This window comes from Saccopteryx leptura, chromosome 10 (genome assembly GCF_036850995.1).
Source record: "Saccopteryx leptura isolate mSacLep1 chromosome 10, mSacLep1_pri_phased_curated, whole genome shotgun sequence".
NCBI classification, from domain to species: Eukaryota; Metazoa; Chordata; class Mammalia; order Chiroptera; family Emballonuridae; genus Saccopteryx; species Saccopteryx leptura.
The window spans coordinates 76,532,352-76,550,429 of record NC_089512.1 but is presented as its reverse complement, the minus strand read 5'-3'; the positions used below and the strand labels follow the sequence as shown (position 1 = coordinate 76,550,429).

The following is an 18,078-nucleotide window of genomic DNA, read 5'->3' as shown; positions in this document are numbered from 1 at the left end:
AACACGTGTCTGGACTGTGGAGACCACTGGGACTCGTCTCCAGCAGACTGTCCGCTTTATAAAGAAAGCTCTATAATACAAACTTCTAAGTGAATTTGCCTGATTTTTAAATGTGAGCAACTAATAATTCAGGTAACAAAAGTGTACCCCATACAGTGAGGATCAAAGAAAACATATTTACATATTTACAATCTCTAAAATTAATTCACAGATGAGGAAATGGTAGCTGAGAAATGTTAAGTGATTTGCCTAAGAAAGCTAAGGTGGGCTCAGGCCAGCAATTCTCTCTGGTTCCAAACACACAGCGACACGTGTGTGTGCATACACACACACACACACATATTGTATGTTCACAGATGAGATGGAAATGGCTTTGGATGACCTGCCATTACCAAATGTCCCCCTCGTTCCCCTCGTGCTCTCATCCATGCTTGCTGACACAGTTAGCACACACACACAAACAGAAACCGGATGCCACAACAGCGCCCTCCTCCTGTGTTGGCTCCTTGACATTTATTCGATCATTTTATCTATTTGAATTATTCCATATTTCCTTAATAAAAATAACAATGTAAAGCTCTTTACTTACGGTGAATGACAAAAAAGAAGAAAACAAGGTCCCTTCGTCATATCTGGATAATTTTGCCAGTACGCCTTCCAAGATAGTCACGAACTAGTAAAACAGAAAAAACAAAGAATTATTTCAAAATAAAATTGTTTCCAATAAAGAGCCACATTTTCTGACCACACAGAGACTAGCACTGGACCTCTGCTCATTTTTGTACTGTATTATTTGAGTTCAGCCTTTGGGAAAGGAATAGACTGCTTTACATAGAAATATCTGACTTATCCGGCTTTCTCTTCATTATTATGTGATTGCAAATAGAGAATGTTACAGAAGTGCAAAGTGACAAAATATTATTGAGCTGCATATAGCGTGCGATAATATTAAATGCACTTTTAAAATCCAAAACTGCGCGGAGCCGTTTTTACGTTACATATTAGCACTACATTTAATCCAATCTATTTTTATTTGTATTTTATCAGTAATTTTGGGGAAACAGAAGTTTAGCACTGGCAAATATAAATGTCTTCTCATTCAACATTACTTAGTTAAAATTCTGTAATTCATGAGGGTGACTGAAATAGCTTTATCTGACTTTTATATTTTATTATGACTCTCGCTGCATGTGAAACTAGAGAGAAGGGGCTTTTCATGATGGCAGGATTCCTTATTACTATTTAACTTTCTGTATTTAAAAATCTAACTTTGTCAGTGCTGAAAAACAAAACAAACATTTTCCACATAACCTAGTGCAACATTTGAGGACAAATTCTTATTAAGTTAACATGCCACTTCATCGATTTATCTTCACACGGCTCGCAATCATCAGAAAAATCATTCGGATCTAGGCTGGGTGAGGTACAATCATGTTTCCTGAGAGATATAAGTATACAGCTCAACTTTTTAACGTGTTACATTTTAATGGAAATGCAGGCATAACAAAGCAATGTTCACAATGAAACATTTCACCTGAAACTGAAGGTTACCTTTGCAACCAAGAGTGTTATCATTTCTTTAACAGTTTCTTCAATTAGTTCATCTATTTTTGAATGGTATTGATGCTAAAGAACACAGAAAGACAAATATTAGCATGTTGGGGAGGTGATGGCATTGCATCAGTCAGTATTTTTAGACAATGCAATTTACAAATAAAACCTGGCCCACAGACCCAATTTATTTCCACAGTCCTAAAAGCAGCTATAAGATTCTGAAACCAGGTCTTTGATGAGGAGAGATCCGAAGCTCTTAAAAAATTACTAGGTGCAATGTCCCTTACTCAAGGCTTTCAATGGTTTTGATATGTGTAGTGACATACACCCATTTACAAGTAGCTTGCCTGGGTGGCTTAACAGACTGGCAGTGTGTTGATCTGGATCTTACAAAGCACGATACCACAATAATTTAATACAGGAGGTGAAAAATTACCTTTGGAAAATTGCTGGGGGATGTGGCTTAGGAAGTAGAATCCTCCCAAAGGAAATTTGACCAACACATTGTGAATGATTTTGCAAAAACTGTTCTGAGACCTTCAGCTATTTTGGGTTAACGCCCCAGAACCCCGGTTTTGGATCAGGGTATTGATTCAGGGCCAAGGCAGTGTGGTATCCTGAAGCCTGTCACTGCCACTCATTCTCCCCATTCATGGATTAGCAGACCCAGGTTTAGAGCCTCTAATGAGACTGCGATCAAGTTTTCAATTTCCCTAATTGCTGCTGTCGGTTATCAAATTTAAATAGTAATGCAAAAACAAACCCCAACACAAACAAAAATCTGCTGCAAATGCCAGGAAAAAAAGAAAAAGCAATTTCAACAGAAAATGCTGTATGCCAGCTCCTTGACATTTATTAAATCACTTTAATATCCATTTGAATTATTCCATATTTCCTTAATAAAAAATAACAATGCAAAACATTGCTATTTGGAAAGGAAAATGCACTTACCCACTCTTTAGCAAACTTTCAGAAGGATGATTAATTAGGAATAAAAAAAGAAGGAACAGTGCAAATAAAATTAGGACAAAAGGACACATGAGAAAATAAAAATTAAGCAAACCATCCAAAGAACTATGAAAACGACAGAAATAATAAGCCGTAGTAACATTGATACTCTGGTAACTGGCAATCAGAATTAGCAAGGTGAGCGAAGGAATGTGAATTAAGTTAATTTGTTTAAAGGCATGGGGAAATTTTGTTCATAATTAGAAGACCTAGATAAAGTCCCAGTGCAAAGCTGGTTAGTTATGTTGCTTAAGAAAATATAGTTTGGTTGCTTCATCTGTAAAAAAAATAGGTAGCACTATTATCTAGGACAGTCGGGGGAGGGGGAAGCCAGCACAAATTACTGACTTCATTATGGCAATGAGGTGAACCCTGTTTAAAGATAGTTAGCAGGTCTGTTTTACTATTATTATTATTATTACTATTACTATTACTATTACTATTATTATTGGTAAAAAACTAGGGCCACATCCTTTCCTAGCATTCCTGCTCTCAGACTCATAGATCTATTTTGAAGATCTAATGAGGGTCTAGATGTGGAAACATTTTGTCAACTTATAATTGCAATTCCAATATTATTTGTTTAAGTTCATAAAGTAGAAGACAAGCATAGGGAGAGATGGTCTGATTGCTCAGTCATCTCATTTAATTTCTTTTCAGTTTGATTCAAGAAACATAAGAAAGTAAATGGCCTATAGTGTATAGTCCTAATAAATAGAACCCATGTTGGCTCTGCTGCTAACTTCACGAAGAATTTACTTGGAAGTGGCATAAACATGAAGCTAAATGCAAAAACGATCTGCAGAATTCTGTGCTAGAAACACAGAGAGACATCAGAAGAATGGAATGCAGGAATATTGATAGGGCCCCAAATTCACGTTCGGGTCTTGAGATAAGATCCAGATCACACACTTTCTCGCCCCTGCCCATGCAAGGCCTCCTTCTCATAGGTAGTCTCTGGATTGCTATAAGTGATTACTTTTATTTAATTAATTGAGATTGAATTAGCTCAGAGAAGCTAGTTGTAGGCAAAAATACAACAGTATGAAATAGTAAATGAGGGACTTCTAAACAAGCAAAGAACATCATAGAGAACAGAAACATTCTCTCAAAAAACTTGGCTGAACTGACAAATAGCCAACAAGTGTTCTCTATACATCAAACAAGAAAGATTTAGGCAAAATTTATCCTGAGGAATTAGCAAAGTCTTTCTTGAAAGACAAATAAGCTTTCTCTTCAGAAGTAGGGGAACTTCAAATCTTTCGATTCTCTAAAAAGTTCAGACAAAAGCATATGGAGACATGGTGGTTTCTGGGACCTTCTTCTTGCTTTCAATTTTTCCATAGCTCTGACTCCTATATGAATATTTTATCTCTACTCCTGTCCACATTTCTTTTATTTTGCTTATTAAAAAAGTATTTTGATATGATTATTCTTCTTTCTACTTCCAGAGGGTATTTCTTTGAGTATGTCATCTCTGTTTGCCTATTTCCTCATGTTCTCAATGGGGCTAGAATTATCCCTGTTCTGAATATAGAATATTCATCTAGCAAAGTAATGAAACAAGGCATGGAAACAAGGTTTAGAAACTTAGAAGTTCTAATGGCAACAGTACTGCTACCATAACTAAGGATTAACATGGTGATTACATGGGTGTCTACATTTCTCTAAACTCATCTAAAATCTATATACTGCATTATATGCACCGTATTTCCCCATGTATAAGACACACTCTTTTTTGAAAAATTTGGGGTCTAAAAACTGGGTGCGTTTTATACAGTGGTTGTAGGTTTTTTTTACTTGCATTTCCTGCTTGAGGAGTTGTATGACTTTTATGATGAATAAAACTTGAGTTCAATAACTTTATGTAATACTTTTTTTTCAAATTTCTGGCCCCAAAATTAAGGTGTGTTTTATACATGGGGGTATCTTATACCTGGGAAAATATGGTAAATTATAATCTCAATTAAATAAAACTTCTGCTTGTCATGTAGCACAGGGGTACTAATCAAAGTAGCCTCCATTCCTATACAAGTAATTATAAAATACATGGATTGGTTTTACCAGATTCTCCCAAGACTTATTTGATTAACTTGCTTTTCTGGTGCCATAGTGAGAACTCTGCCTTTACTCTGCTCTTTCATGGGAGAGTAATTGTTTCATACAGATGTGAAGCTCCCTGAAGGGGTGTCAATACCACTACTGGGGCACCATTTACTTACCATTTCTCCACCCCTACTAGGTTATCTTGTCATAAAATTTCTTGCAGTCAGATAACTATCCATTTTATCTGCATCTCAGTATGGGCCTAAAATCTTTCCTAATTTTGTAGGGTTTTTTCAGTCCCTTCTACTGGCCTTCTTGGATTGGCTTGATGATAATAATAATAATAATAATAATAATAATAATAATAATACTCCTAGATTATTCTGGGGCCCTAGATCATGCTGATAGCAAGATAACTACTACTCTTAAATGGCATGAGAAGTTTGGGAGTTCATTTTTGCTTCCAAATGGGTTAAGTTGCTAATTTACAATCACTTCATGGAAATCATTCCACTTGACTCCCTGAGCTGCACACTCTGCCTTGTCATGGAACAGATTGTGTGTATGTTGTCTTTCTGTTAAGACCATCTGACCTTGGAAATGAGATGAAAACACACTAGACCAAGTGAGAAACTATTTAATACACAATTTCCTCTCTATTGCTGCTTCACAAATTTTAATGAAAAAATAAATATTGAGGATGGAAAAGTATGGCTAACAAATGTTTCAACAGCTGCCTTTAGATGATACTTTACCCCAGTGATGAAATTCAGGAAGTGATATTAAAATTGGAGAATATTGTATCACCTGGCCAGTGTTTAGTCTAAAACACTTTGACGGCATTAGAATTCAGGTGGAAGCAGATATCATCAGTAACTAGATCTATAATACAAGTTTAATATCAAATACTCACAAAGTGAAAACTACAAAAAAATTAAACTTTTATTTATTCTCCCAATTTCAGGATGTTTCCAGTCATCCTTGGCTAATTTCATCTTAATGATTAAGTTTTACTTTGGAGATAAATATCCCCAATCTAAAAAGTGCGAACAGTTCATGAGAGACCATTTGCATGAGACTTCCCATTGCAGTTCTACTTAAGGTCACAGGCACAGAGCAAGGTCTCTCAGGAGACCTAATTATTTCTCATCTAAGGTCTTTAGTTTGTCCTAACAAAGTTCACAGGTCCCCTGAAATTATGTAGTAAAATTGTGTGAAAGTATTTTCTGGGTAATGGCTCCACACATTTCATCAGAGTTCCAATTGGGGTCTATGACAACAATTCTCCCCGTCTCACCACTCTCTCAAAGCCCTGGCTCAAATGGAAAAAAGGTTAGATCAGAGTGACTTCGTTTGTTTGAAAGAATGATTACTTAGCTGTCTGATCAGGTGTATGGGAGTCCTTTACATGTGGCTACAACCGAGTCAACCTAAGAGGGGTGGGAAAAGCTGCTGAGGAGAAGGGGGGGTACTCCTAGTATAACAACCCCCCCAGGGGCAGTGTATCCTTGTGAAACTCAGTTCAAATGGACACCTCGACAAACTCTGAGGAGTGAGTTCACGAAACACAACCTTTCGTGGTTTAAAGAATTAGTACCAAAAAAACTAAACACAACACCTACACAATTTGAGAAAATAGTTATAAATTATATATGTGATAATATTTCAGTACCAGAATATAAAAAGAACTCTTATAACTACATGATATAAGGACAACCCAATTTTAATAATGAGCAAAAAATTTTAAATAGACATTTCTTCAAAGAAGATATATACCAATAGTCAATAAGCACACGAAAAGATGGCCAACATCACTACAAATCAAAACCACAGTGAGATAGCAGTAGGATGGCTGTAATTCAAAAAGAGACATAATAAGACGTAATGGCTAAGATATAGAGAAATAAGGTTTCTCATACATTGCTGATGGGAATGTAAAATGGTGCAGCCACTTTGGAAAACAGTTTAGCAGTTTCTTAAAAACTTACACAGAGATTAACCACAGGACCTTGAAATTTCACTCCTAGGTATATATCCAAGAGCCTTGGAAGCATAGGTCCGCATGGAAACTTACACAGATGTTCATAGCAGCATTACTCATAATAACTAAAAAGTGGAAACAATTCAAATGTCTATAAACTGATGAGCTGATAAAGAAAATATGGCAGCTCTATATAATAGAATATTATTTAGCTGCAAAAAGGAATGAATTCCTGCTGCATGTAACATCATTGATAAATCTTAAAAATATTGTACCAGGTGAAAGAAGTAAAAAAAGGCCACATATTAGTATATTCCATTTATATGAAATGCTCAAAGAGGCAAGTCCTTATTAATAGAAAGTAGGATGGTAGTTACTTGAGGCTGGGGAATTATATTAATAGGTCTGGTTTTTTTTTTATGGTGATAAAAGTGTCCTATGATTGATTGTGGTGATGGTTGCACAACTTGGTTAAATACTAAAAACTACTGAATTGTGTACTTTAAAACACAGATTTTTTTTTTTTTGGTATGTCGATTATTGCTCAATTAAAAAAAAAAGCTCCAAAGGGGGAAAAATTCAGAAGGGATAGGATTCTGGAAATTACCCACATTCTTAGAGATCTCTCAAAACAGGGTTTTTAAAGCAGGCTCTGTGAGACCTAAGAGAGTGTGCAGTCACCTAGAGAAGTGTGGGTGGGTGGTTATGCCCCCAACTTCATCCGGAGTGGCTCTAATTTTATTTTTTCACATGCTGGCCTTTTTGGATAAGGTCTGAAGAAGTGATTCTACAGCTAAAAAGAGCCTGAATAAAAGAAGAGTAGTGCTCTCATTTTACAGATGAAGAAACTGAGGCCCAAAGAGGCAGATTGACTTGACCAGCTCCAGTGCAAGCACACCCTGGCCAAAGCACCCACCCGAACCTTCTTCAGGAGGCTGTCCTGCATGCCTACGTGCCTCTCCTTAAGTCAGTTTTGGATACCAAACCTCCAGACCAGTGGTTCTCAGAGGGTGATCTCCAGACCAGCCAGCGGCTTCAGTACCACAGAGAATTTGTCAGCAATGCAAATGCTTGGATCACACCCCAGACCTGTCACGAACTCTGGGGGTGAGACTCAGTAATCGGGTCTGAGGAGCGGATGCACACTGAAGTTTGAGAACAGCTGCCCCAGACCACTCCTATGCAGCAGATGGAGCCAGGAAAGAGATCCCCTTGCATTTGACCCCAGTGCCTAGAGCATAACTCCCAGGGAAAGGTGCCTAACAGGATAGTTAGGAGCAGAGGCTACCAAGAGTAGCCAAAAAAGCTGATCTGGAGGAAAAAGAAGGTTAAAGAGGATCTTGCCAGGAAGAGAATACCACCGACCCACATTTAAAAATGGAAGGTGCTGGAAGAGAAAATAAATAACGAATAAAGAGCAAATATAATTTAGTAAAAATTCTGAGCATGTAGGGCTGGTATCGAAAGATCTCATTTAGGAGCAATTTATGCCAATTGGCAACAACATGAGAGTTGCCAGAAATGTTTCTGAATTAATTCTAAATTGGTATATGAATATCTAGCTGGCTTAAGGCCATCAGAGAAAACTGATCACGGTAGTCTTTAATCAAGCCCAAGTTGCTGTTTCTTTCTCCCTTACATTTTAAAATACCACTTGGGAACTGGAAACTTAGAAAGGACTAAACTTTTGGTCAGGGAAGATTCACAATCAACTCAATCTCAGGACAATTCAAGTTGGCGATCTTGAAACTTCATAACCCGCTGCTGTGGATTGGGTAGCGAGGTGATCTAACATCGTACACCCTGGAAGATGCCTGATGCAGAAAAGAGAGCTCTCCTGCTGTCCAGATGTTCAGAGTGATAAAATGCACTGCAAATGTGAAAATGACTTGCATTCTGGCAAACATCTGTTGGAGATACCAGCCTAATAAATAAGATCATCAAACATCATTTGACTTCAAGGAATTTGACGGCCACCCAACTCCAGCCAGGAATCACTTCCACGCGACTGGCATGCTCATTAGCACATGCCTTAGACTTTTACTTAACAAACAGATACCAAACATTCATCTGTGGCTTAATCCACAAATGTCCCAGTGTATTTCTGAAACTAGCAGATTAGTGTAGATGGAAGGAATTTGTGAAGTTTTCTTCTACATGATCAATGGAGGGGAGGAAGATCTGTATTTCTTTTTTTTTTTTTTTTTTTTTTTTTTACCTCTTGGCCCATTTCCATGCTGCAAAGTTTTGTTGATTGAGCTTTGGCATCAACCATAACATTAAACATGGTGCATATTGACTGTGGGACTCGAAAATCTGTTGATCGACTGGTTTTTTGCAGCTTAACTTCAAATGCAATCCTGGTTCTATTAAAACAAAGTGGGAAAAGACCAATTCAGCATTCAGATGGCAGCAGGAGGAGGAGACATTTTCTGAGAGGTCAGTGAAAAAGAAAATTGAAGGCTGTAATCAGTTTCTATCAACAATGACTTCACATGTGTTCTTTTTAAAATGACTTTCCCAACTAAGGCAGGCCTATTCAGGGAGACAGCCATGCACACCCTTCTTTCTCAGCAGGATATGGAACACCTGTAGCTCCTGTATTTTTGTCTATAGTTTACATGCTATGGAGAAGCCTAATTGCAGGAGAATGAATGAATTAACAAAAACCCAATTATAGCATTATAGCATATGTAAGTTCTCTCACATTGGCAACTGCCTACCTTAAATCACTTCATTAAAAAAACCAAACAAAAAAAGCAGTTTCTAATCTTCAAAATCTCATGGTAGAGAAACATCTTAAATGGCATTTATTGTTTTTTTTTTTTAATTCTGGTTTTGAAAGACACTGAAGAAAAAAAAACCCCAACAAACTTATCATATTGCTTTAAAGACTAAAAACATAAGATGACTACCTTTGCGGAGAGGGTTGAAGTCAGAAGAGGCATTAGGGGATGTCCACTAGGTTGGTGTGTTGCACTGTCAGTGTTTTTATTTTGCAATAAGAATATATTATTTTTATAAATAATAAATGTCACAATATACTTACCAAATCAAGTCTTGTGTAATGGTGGGAACTTAATGTGACATAATTCTGACTTAGGTCAAACTACGATCCCAGCAGTAGGCTAACTGCTCACAGAAAAAGCCTGGTGTGACAGGTCCAGCTGGTCATTCAGGTGTGAGATCTAATCCTTGATATCAGCATTATAAAGGGGACCAGTTATATTTTAAAAGGTTTCAGAGAAGTGGGTCACATCATCACATGTCTTTGAAGAAAAACACCTGGGTAGTAAGTGGTTTTATTAAAGGTTCTTTTGTCCAATGCACCTTTTCAGCATTGTTCCTGGTCAGGTTCTGGAGACCATGCAGCCCCCAGGAAAGCATCGCTTTAAGAGGCATTTGTAGCAGTTTTTTAACAGTGCATAGATGGACCACACAGCTAGTTAGCTCAGGAAAGGATGCCAGCTTGCTAACACACCCTGGGTGCATGCAGGGAAGCCAAGTATAATTTCTAAGGTTGGAAGCCCAATTCTTAAGAAAACAACTAAAAAAAAGAATGCCTTAAAACACTCCTATGTATTATATGATCATGATAAGGATAAATGTATCTTGGCTTCTAAAGGCTCTGTACACTGAAGTAGCTTTCTAATCGTGATGATCATTTTAAGCTACACTGAAAATACATCATGTTCTGGTTTTGTGAACAGGAGGCCTGATGAGGACTGAGTTGGACAGGTCCCTGTGCTGATCTTCTGAGGCTCACATGCCAGTTCTGGCCCAATTTGAGAAATGGAAATGCTAAATTGATCCCTTACAATGAAGTTATCATCTTCTGTTTTCACAGGAAAGCTGTTCACAGCCCTTAGCATGTGGGACTGAAAAGAGGAAGCGAATGCACCATTAATGTAACTGAGAGCGCTCCCCGGGACCAAAAAGCCAGGAAGGGAGAGGCCACTTAATCCAACTGACTCTCCGGGAAGGCAGAGCTGGGTGACTTGTTTTGTGTGGAGTACAGTACCTGATATAGACTAGGCTAGAGGCTCAGTGAAGTCCATCAAAGAAATAATTTCAATTTGACTTTTTGGAGTATTTACATCCATGAACTCCTGTCCTTACTATGTTGTCCTAGAACCATTTATTCTGTTCCAGAGAGGAAAGCAAAGGTTCTAGGCTCTACTAATATGAATTCTGTATCTTAAAATGTCCCAGGACTGCTTCATGTTTTACTCTCTGACTCTGGAAATCTGGGGTGATATTTCCACTTCTATTTGCTCTTGACTATATTTGTGCTTATGACCGGGGTCTTCACTGAAAGAGACACCAGGGTCAGGGGTACATGTGCAGTTGACCAATTTCTACCAGTAAGGAGTTACTCAACAGCTACTGTGTGTCAAGCATGATGCTGGGACCTGGGGCGGGTGAGGAGGTTGAATGAATGAGCTACACTCCCTGCCTCCGAGGAGCTCCCACTCTGTGATATGCTGACCCATAAAGCTTTGTGATGAGGGATAAAATAGAGCCACTGCTCACCTTTCACATCGATTTGTCATCTTCCTATTACTTATTCCCTGCTCAAAAGATTGGCTCCTCAGAAAAGGACCCATGTATTTTTCTGTACTGTGTGCACGAATCAGAAGTTAGCAAGTCTTAATTCTAATATATTGTAGCCCCTAGTGCAGACCAGAAAAGAGCATTTTGCTGCAGATGAACTATTTTTACAAGCAGTTTTTTCCTTGAAATGGTTTGACCATAGGAAAAGATTGGCTTTTCCTAAAATTGATCGACTATGCAGGAGATGATGAGATTCAAAACCCAAAGGAAATATTTTGACCTTGGATTTGAGAAATATGCCTGCCTTTGATTCTAAGAGTGGGAAGAAAAAACAGAACACAAAATATAGATCACTGGGACTCCACGTGTCCCTGAGGTCCAGCAAACACTGACCAGATTCTCCATAGCATTTGGTTCTTTTCCTAACCCCCGCTGAGACACTCGCCTACCTGGGGTGGTGTTGTTCTTCTGCCCATTTGGTTTCCAGTTTTGATGCTATTACTTCTCTTTTCTTTTTCCAAGATTTCAGAACACTTCCAGCCAAACCCCGCCCCCAATTCCCACAACTGGGCCATCCATTAAACTACATAACATCTGGAGATTTGCAGTGCCTGCAATGCTTGTGGTATATACATATTTTGGAATGAGGAAAAATAATGGAATAGTTGTGAACTGGAAAATAGAACTTGGGTGTCTGTCTGGGGATAGACCGGGTGATGATAACAGTGTCAAATCTGAGGATATATAGGCGCCCATACTCCATGAGGGAAGGATGCAGCCCTTGGTACACCAAGCACATAGCGCTGTGCCTGCCATCTAGGAGGAGCTCAAACAATTCTGTTGAATGAGTGCATGTTGTTCTCCTATTTTTTTCTCCTTGCCTTCAGAACAGCTTACCTGGGAACTTGAAGTGCAGCCTTCCTACCTCACAGTGACAAGGCAGGCGAAATGTCTCATGCCCTCTTGTTGATATCTGGTTAGATTTTCCACAAGACAGCTAATAGTTTACATATACAGAATGAATGACACAGCTGAAGTCCTACCCACAAGGCTGAAAACTCACTAGGTTCCTGCTACCTGCACTGGACACACTGGCTCTGGAATTGTATATACTCCTTTGATTTTCATCTAGCTGTCCATGCAGATACTCTTACATTTAAAGGATACTTTGTTAAGTCTTTTGTGCCAGACACTGTTAGATATCAGGGCTACAGGGACAAACAAGAACCGACACGAGACCTTTCCTCAAGGAGCTCAAGGAGAAACAGGCCACCACATTGCTTGGTCTGGGAGAGGTGTGGGGCAGGGGAACAGAACTAGACTCGGATAGTTCTGACCCATCTGACTTTGACAAGCAATCACCTTCTCCACAAAACTCCAAACTATGGCCAATTGAAAGTGTGGCCATCTATCCTCCCCGAGTCAATGCGTGGTGGGGAAGGCATGCAGACCCTTTCCAGGCAGTTACACTTACCTTTTGACACAAGATTCAATCATGTCACTTGCCATCAGCTTCAGCCGCTGTTCCAGGTGCTTCCCGAACTCTTCCTCGGGCCAGTGTAAGTCCCGGATGAAGGTTTGGAGGGCATCGAGCTTCCAGAACAGGTCTTCTGAGGTGCCCGATCCGTTACTAACAGAATAAAAATCAGAAAACAAGAGTCACCCACTGGCCTCGGGCTCTGGAAGGTGACACAAAGACAACTGGGGACTAGAAGGCTTAAGGCAAACACTGGCTTCAACATACAAAACGACGCATGTTGGCAGTGGAGGTGGGGGCAGTCTCCACCGGCAGATTTTGAGTTTTACCATACATGACTCAGTTCAGCCAATTATTGCAGACTAGTGACAAGTCTGAGGAAGGTATTGCCCCATAATGGCCAGGAGAACAGTGTATGGTAAAAATCAGCCTTCTTTTAATAACCACATTAACACATGTGATGATTCAGATGAAGGCCACGAACCAGAGGTAGAAGTAAGTCTCAGCGAATAATAACTACATGGCAACATGCAGTTATTAAAATCCCGGGTTTCATGCATTTCCCCAGCTCCTGTCCAGAACGGGGGCCTCTTGGAGACTGCACAGACTCTGAGTTTCAAAAGGACAGTGCTAACAAAGTGGTGAGCGAGGACCTGCTTTCTCTCTTGAAGAGCTGGAAAGAAACTGGGGTGACTCAAATTGAGACGAGTACACCTGGATACCTTGAATCCAAGAATCTTGTTCAGATTGGTTATTATTCCAATAGACCAGCTCATTGTATAGGCAGCCCAGGACAAGGTTGGGCTGGGGGGAGGTGAGTGGACAAGGGATACTTTCAAAGCTTTAGGGCTCAGAACCTGAGCTTTTCTCTTTAACCATTGTACCATCTTACCCAGTCCTCTGTACAGATGGAGAAATTGGTCTTGATTTCTTTCTGTACAATGACATCAAAGAGACTTTTACCTGGGGCATCCATGGAAAGCCTGCGTCTGGGAAATGGTCCCTCTCTCACCCTCCTGCCCTCCTCTGGCTGGCTTTCTGTTTTGTAACAATCCCATTTGGAGCTCTGAGGGGTGGCCACCTCCCACCCCCTTCCTCGCATACCACTAATGCTAACACGGTAATTTATAAAATGTCCAACACACCATGCATTACCACTTGTTCTGACATCGTCTATAGAAACAGATGAGAGTGGGTGTTTCTATTGTGACAGATGCCAGCTGCATTGAATTAATGCTTCAGAGAGAAATATAGCTAGTGCATAAATGCATACACAGCTACTGCGGGGTAGGGAAGGGCGCACTCCCAACATGCCGAGAGGGAGCCTACGGCCTCAACCAACGGGGAAATGTTTTCAAGGACAGACCAGTCTGAGGTCAGTACATAGATGTATCTGACACGAAGGAGCAGGTAACATGGAAACACGTCCTTAAAAATGAAAGGTGGCAAAGGAGGAAACTCGAATTATGAAAAGATATAGAATCAGGCATTTCCTGGTGGGTGACTGAGCGTCTATGCCTTCTTTTCAGACACTGTCATAAGCATTGTTCAGAAGTGGGGGGGTGCCTCGCTTCTCCATGAAAGTTCAGCCTTCCCCCCGACCCCATCCTAGGCTTGGGAAAAAGAAACCCCAACTTGTCTAGTCTAAACCCCATTTTGGAACTGTATGGTTGTATGTTTTAAATCATTAAGTACATATGAATGCAATAATTGGTATTTATTACAACAACATTTTGACACCCATCTGGTTTCGGAGTTTCAAAAAATTCTTCTAGGGTTTTTTTCTTTTTCTTTGAAGAGCTTATTATTAAGTTTTGACATGAGGAAAAGAATATTTTCTTTTTATTTTTAAGATAAACTGTTAATGTTAAGGCAATAGCACCAAGATTATTTTGATTGCTGAGCAGTTACTAAAATGTGTTCCCACTCATGCCTTAATTAATTGAACATAGACTATTATCTGCTTTATTACAATGTCTTGATTCATATCTTTTCAAAAACAATGTCACAGAACATGCACATAAAGAAGCTTTCAGATATTTATTTTTTTTAATTATTAACAAATAATACCTAGCCTAACTTTTAATATAGTCATCTTAGCATGAATATGTTTTATGTTTTTAGAAGTTTTTTTTCAGATATAAATTTTGGGAGGTTTTGATTTGCCTTTAAGAGAGAATCAGACCCCGACTCTGGGATTTCACTGCGGATCGGAGTGAGCACAGGTCTGACAGCGGCGGCTGCGGAGGGGCCACAGGAGCAGTGGGTCCCTGCCTTGTTCTCTACCCAATTACAGCAGAAATGGAAATGTTGAGGGCCTTCTTGACGAATGTGATTTTGAGATTTCAAAACTCACTGCCAGTTTCAGATCATTTTTTATTCCTTTGATAATAACACTTCTCTTTGAAAACGTGCCAATTTATTCTTTCAAGAAAAAAGCTTATCTGGCCTATAATTAGCTGTGCTCTAAGAAAAGGATCAAAAGAGGGTGCAGAATCGCCAACCTTATTTCACTTATTAAATCATGCACGTGGTTCCAATTCTATTTCCCTAAGGTGGAGTACGGAGGTGCTGGGTCTTCTTCTTGCTGAGGGGGAAAAGAGGATTCATTTCCTGAGCCTTAGAAGAAATGACTGCTCGATGTCCATCCCCCCAAACTGCTGGCTGGCATTAAAGGAAAGGCGTGGCCTCCCGAAGCAGCACGCCCAGTGCACTCCTAGCATCAGTGTGGATGAATGTCAAGACTGTCTCTGCTCTCAGACCACAGAGCCGACAGCGACCAAACAACTTAACTACTGATTGTGAAAACCTTGCAGTCTCCAATTTACATATCCTGCTACTGAATCTCAGTGCTCTGTACTATATTATGACCTGAGTTGAATGAGGTTTGACCCATTCAGAAATTTTCATTTAGTCCTGAACATACTGTTAATATATCCTGCTATTTGCTGACACCAGAAATATACTTTATGGTTTAAACAGTCTCTAGAAATTTTTTATTTAAAAAAATAGCTTCTAGGTAGACATGTTTCCCTCTTAGATTTAAATCTGGTCAGAGATGAGTGGCCAGCCCATGAAAGAGATCTCCTAGACTATTTTTGGATAAATACCTCCTGAAGTCATGCCACCTGCATTAAAAAACAAATAAGAGAAAACCCCCAAACATGGGCAGAATCCTTTTGCAAAAGAATTCAGGAAGTAAAACATAGTCCTCAAGCCTTCAGTGGGCGTAAGACAAATTGTTAGTGCTGTATATATAGCAAACATCTTACTAACATGCCGCATGCCAGAAATAAACAATATTGTCTCTGTATGATCAGCAAAATATGTCTAATTATCCCTCTCCATCTCTGTTATATAGGATGTATAGAAATAAACAATACATATCCATGCCAAGATCACTTAAATTTAAATAGATCTAATGTGAACTGAATACACACTCAGCATCATATATAGCAGCCATCCATGACGGTGCCGAAAAAGTAGGCATTTGTGGGATGCCTAGAGGGATGTTAACTGGTAGATTTGGTACTTTGGGAAGGTTCACATTGGGTAGGTTCACATTGGGTAGGTTACTGGTTAAACTCCTGTGGAAGAAACAGACAGAAAGAAAAAATACCATCACAGTGACAATGCAGATGGGCAACAGCACATGACAGTTGTAAATAAATTGGCTAAGTCCACAGCAAGACAACAGCGAACGCATTGCAGAAAGCAGCTCACAATAGGCAGTGGTCATGTGGCTCAGTCAGAGAGAAATGACAGAAGTTAATGGAAAATAAATTAATCATAGAGTGACTCAAAAGCATGGACATGCATGGACACCAGTCCATAATGATCACATTATTGAAATGCCTTTTTGAAGGGTCTACAGTTTCCAAACCCATTGCCAGGAGAGTCTCTAACTGGTCTCATACTAAGAATCCATGAAATTGTGGGCGTCGCTGTGGCAGGGCCGCTCTGAAGTAGCTGGGATTGATAGACATGACAGAGCACTTTATTTCTCTTTTCTTTTCATTTTTGCCAGAGGCACATTCATCAGGCCAGATATTAGATACAGGATATAACAGAAAATTCACCATGTGAATGCATATGTAATGGTGGTGGACCGGAACAGAACTCTTTCCAACTGCTACTTCTGGAAAGAGTGATGTGTGTGCAATGGAGCATCAGAGTTGATGGTGAAGATGAAGGAATGGTATCAAAAAGTGACTAGCTTTAAATAATTTCATAGAACACTTAAAGAAAATGGGAACTTCCACTCCCAAAAGAAGTCTAATTAAAATGAAATATTTACACACACACACACACACACACAAAGAAAAAATCCCAAATTCAGCTCTATAGTAAATTCTTTGACCACAGGTGGATTAAACTATGGCCTCATGTTACAGTAATTACCCGTGACAGTGAGACAGAGACGTTAGTGTGAATGACAGGGGCTCCTGGCGCTGCTAGGGATGTGCTGTTTCTGATCTGTGTGATTGTTCTGTAGGTGTTTTTCATTTGTAAAAATTAAAGCTGTGTATTTTTCTATAAAAAGTTAAGGTTTAAATTAAAAAATAAATTGTTTTAAAATGTGATCTCATAGAACCTTTTTGTTTTTGAACAAAGACTGATCAACTGATGTGATGAAAGAAAGATGGATGTCTTTATGACTAGAGAGAGAAAATAAAACAAAACAGTAACCTCAACTTGAATCAACCATATCTCTTTGAAGGGACTGTGTCATGTACTGCTCCCCAAGCTGGCAACGCGTGTCTCTGTAGTGGCATTTGAAGGGTATTCCATCCAGCCAAAGTCACTGGCACTGCGGAGCCCAGCCTAACTCTGCAGCTGAGAGGAGCCTTCCTGTTTAAATAGAGTTGACAGCACTTTGGCAAAGAAGTTGAGGCTTTCTTTTTGGATCTTGTAGGAGAACAGCAAGTTTTGCCAAAGCAGCTCTGCCCCGGGCAAGCTGTGTTTGACTAACAGAACTCTTGCAAAGGCTGGAGCAGCCTCTGGGCTTGCTTAGGGGGGCAAGTCTCCTGATAAGTCAGAAATTCTGGCCCCTGTACATAGTCTGGACACCTGTCTCCTTCTAGAAACAAGTTGTTCTCTCACAATGATAATATAGCCCTGATTTGTAGATGGAAAAACCTAGAATGTAAAATGGCCAAACTGGCATTCTCTTCCTTAAGGGAAACAGGTGTCTCTCAGGTGTGTCCTTTACACATCACATGTGGGAAAGCCAAATGTACTTCTCTACTTGGGACTAAAGCATGCTCTTGTGGGAATGGTCAAGTGAAGAAGCTAACGATGACTATGAAGTAGAAGGGAAATGGGACTTGTCCTTCCACGTTTCTCCGTTTAAGCAGGGAATTTCCCTTTGAATTCAGTCCCTGGTGATTCTCAGCATTCAACACTATCATGTAACAAAAATGGTTGGCGATTTTCACTGAGACATGTGTAAGCCTAT

The 18,078-nt window shown here is 39.5% G+C and overlaps 1 protein-coding gene across 20 annotated transcripts in view; it reads right to left on the bottom strand.

Annotated features, from left to right (window-relative positions):
- The window catches only part of CADPS (calcium dependent secretion activator), a 598,625-nt gene that overhangs the window by 71,068 nt on the left and 509,479 nt on the right, over positions 1-18,078 (bottom strand). For 7 of the 20 annotated variants that reach the window (XM_066352056.1, XM_066352051.1, XM_066352049.1 and 4 more), the window contains 6 exons: positions 16,061-16,207; positions 12,618-12,773; positions 8,808-8,955; positions 2,506-2,520; positions 1,552-1,626; positions 590-673 (listed from right to left, as the gene is read on the bottom strand). In XM_066352056.1, coding sequence (XP_066208153.1) covers positions 590-673; positions 1,552-1,626; positions 2,506-2,520; positions 8,808-8,955; positions 12,618-12,773; positions 16,061-16,207 — 625 coding nt within the window. The remainder of the gene's footprint in view (positions 1-589; positions 674-1,551; positions 1,627-2,505; positions 2,521-8,807; positions 8,956-12,617; positions 12,774-16,060; positions 16,208-18,078) is intronic. The other 13 variants (XM_066352050.1, XM_066352053.1, XM_066352059.1 and 10 more) reach the window with 3 other exon arrangements.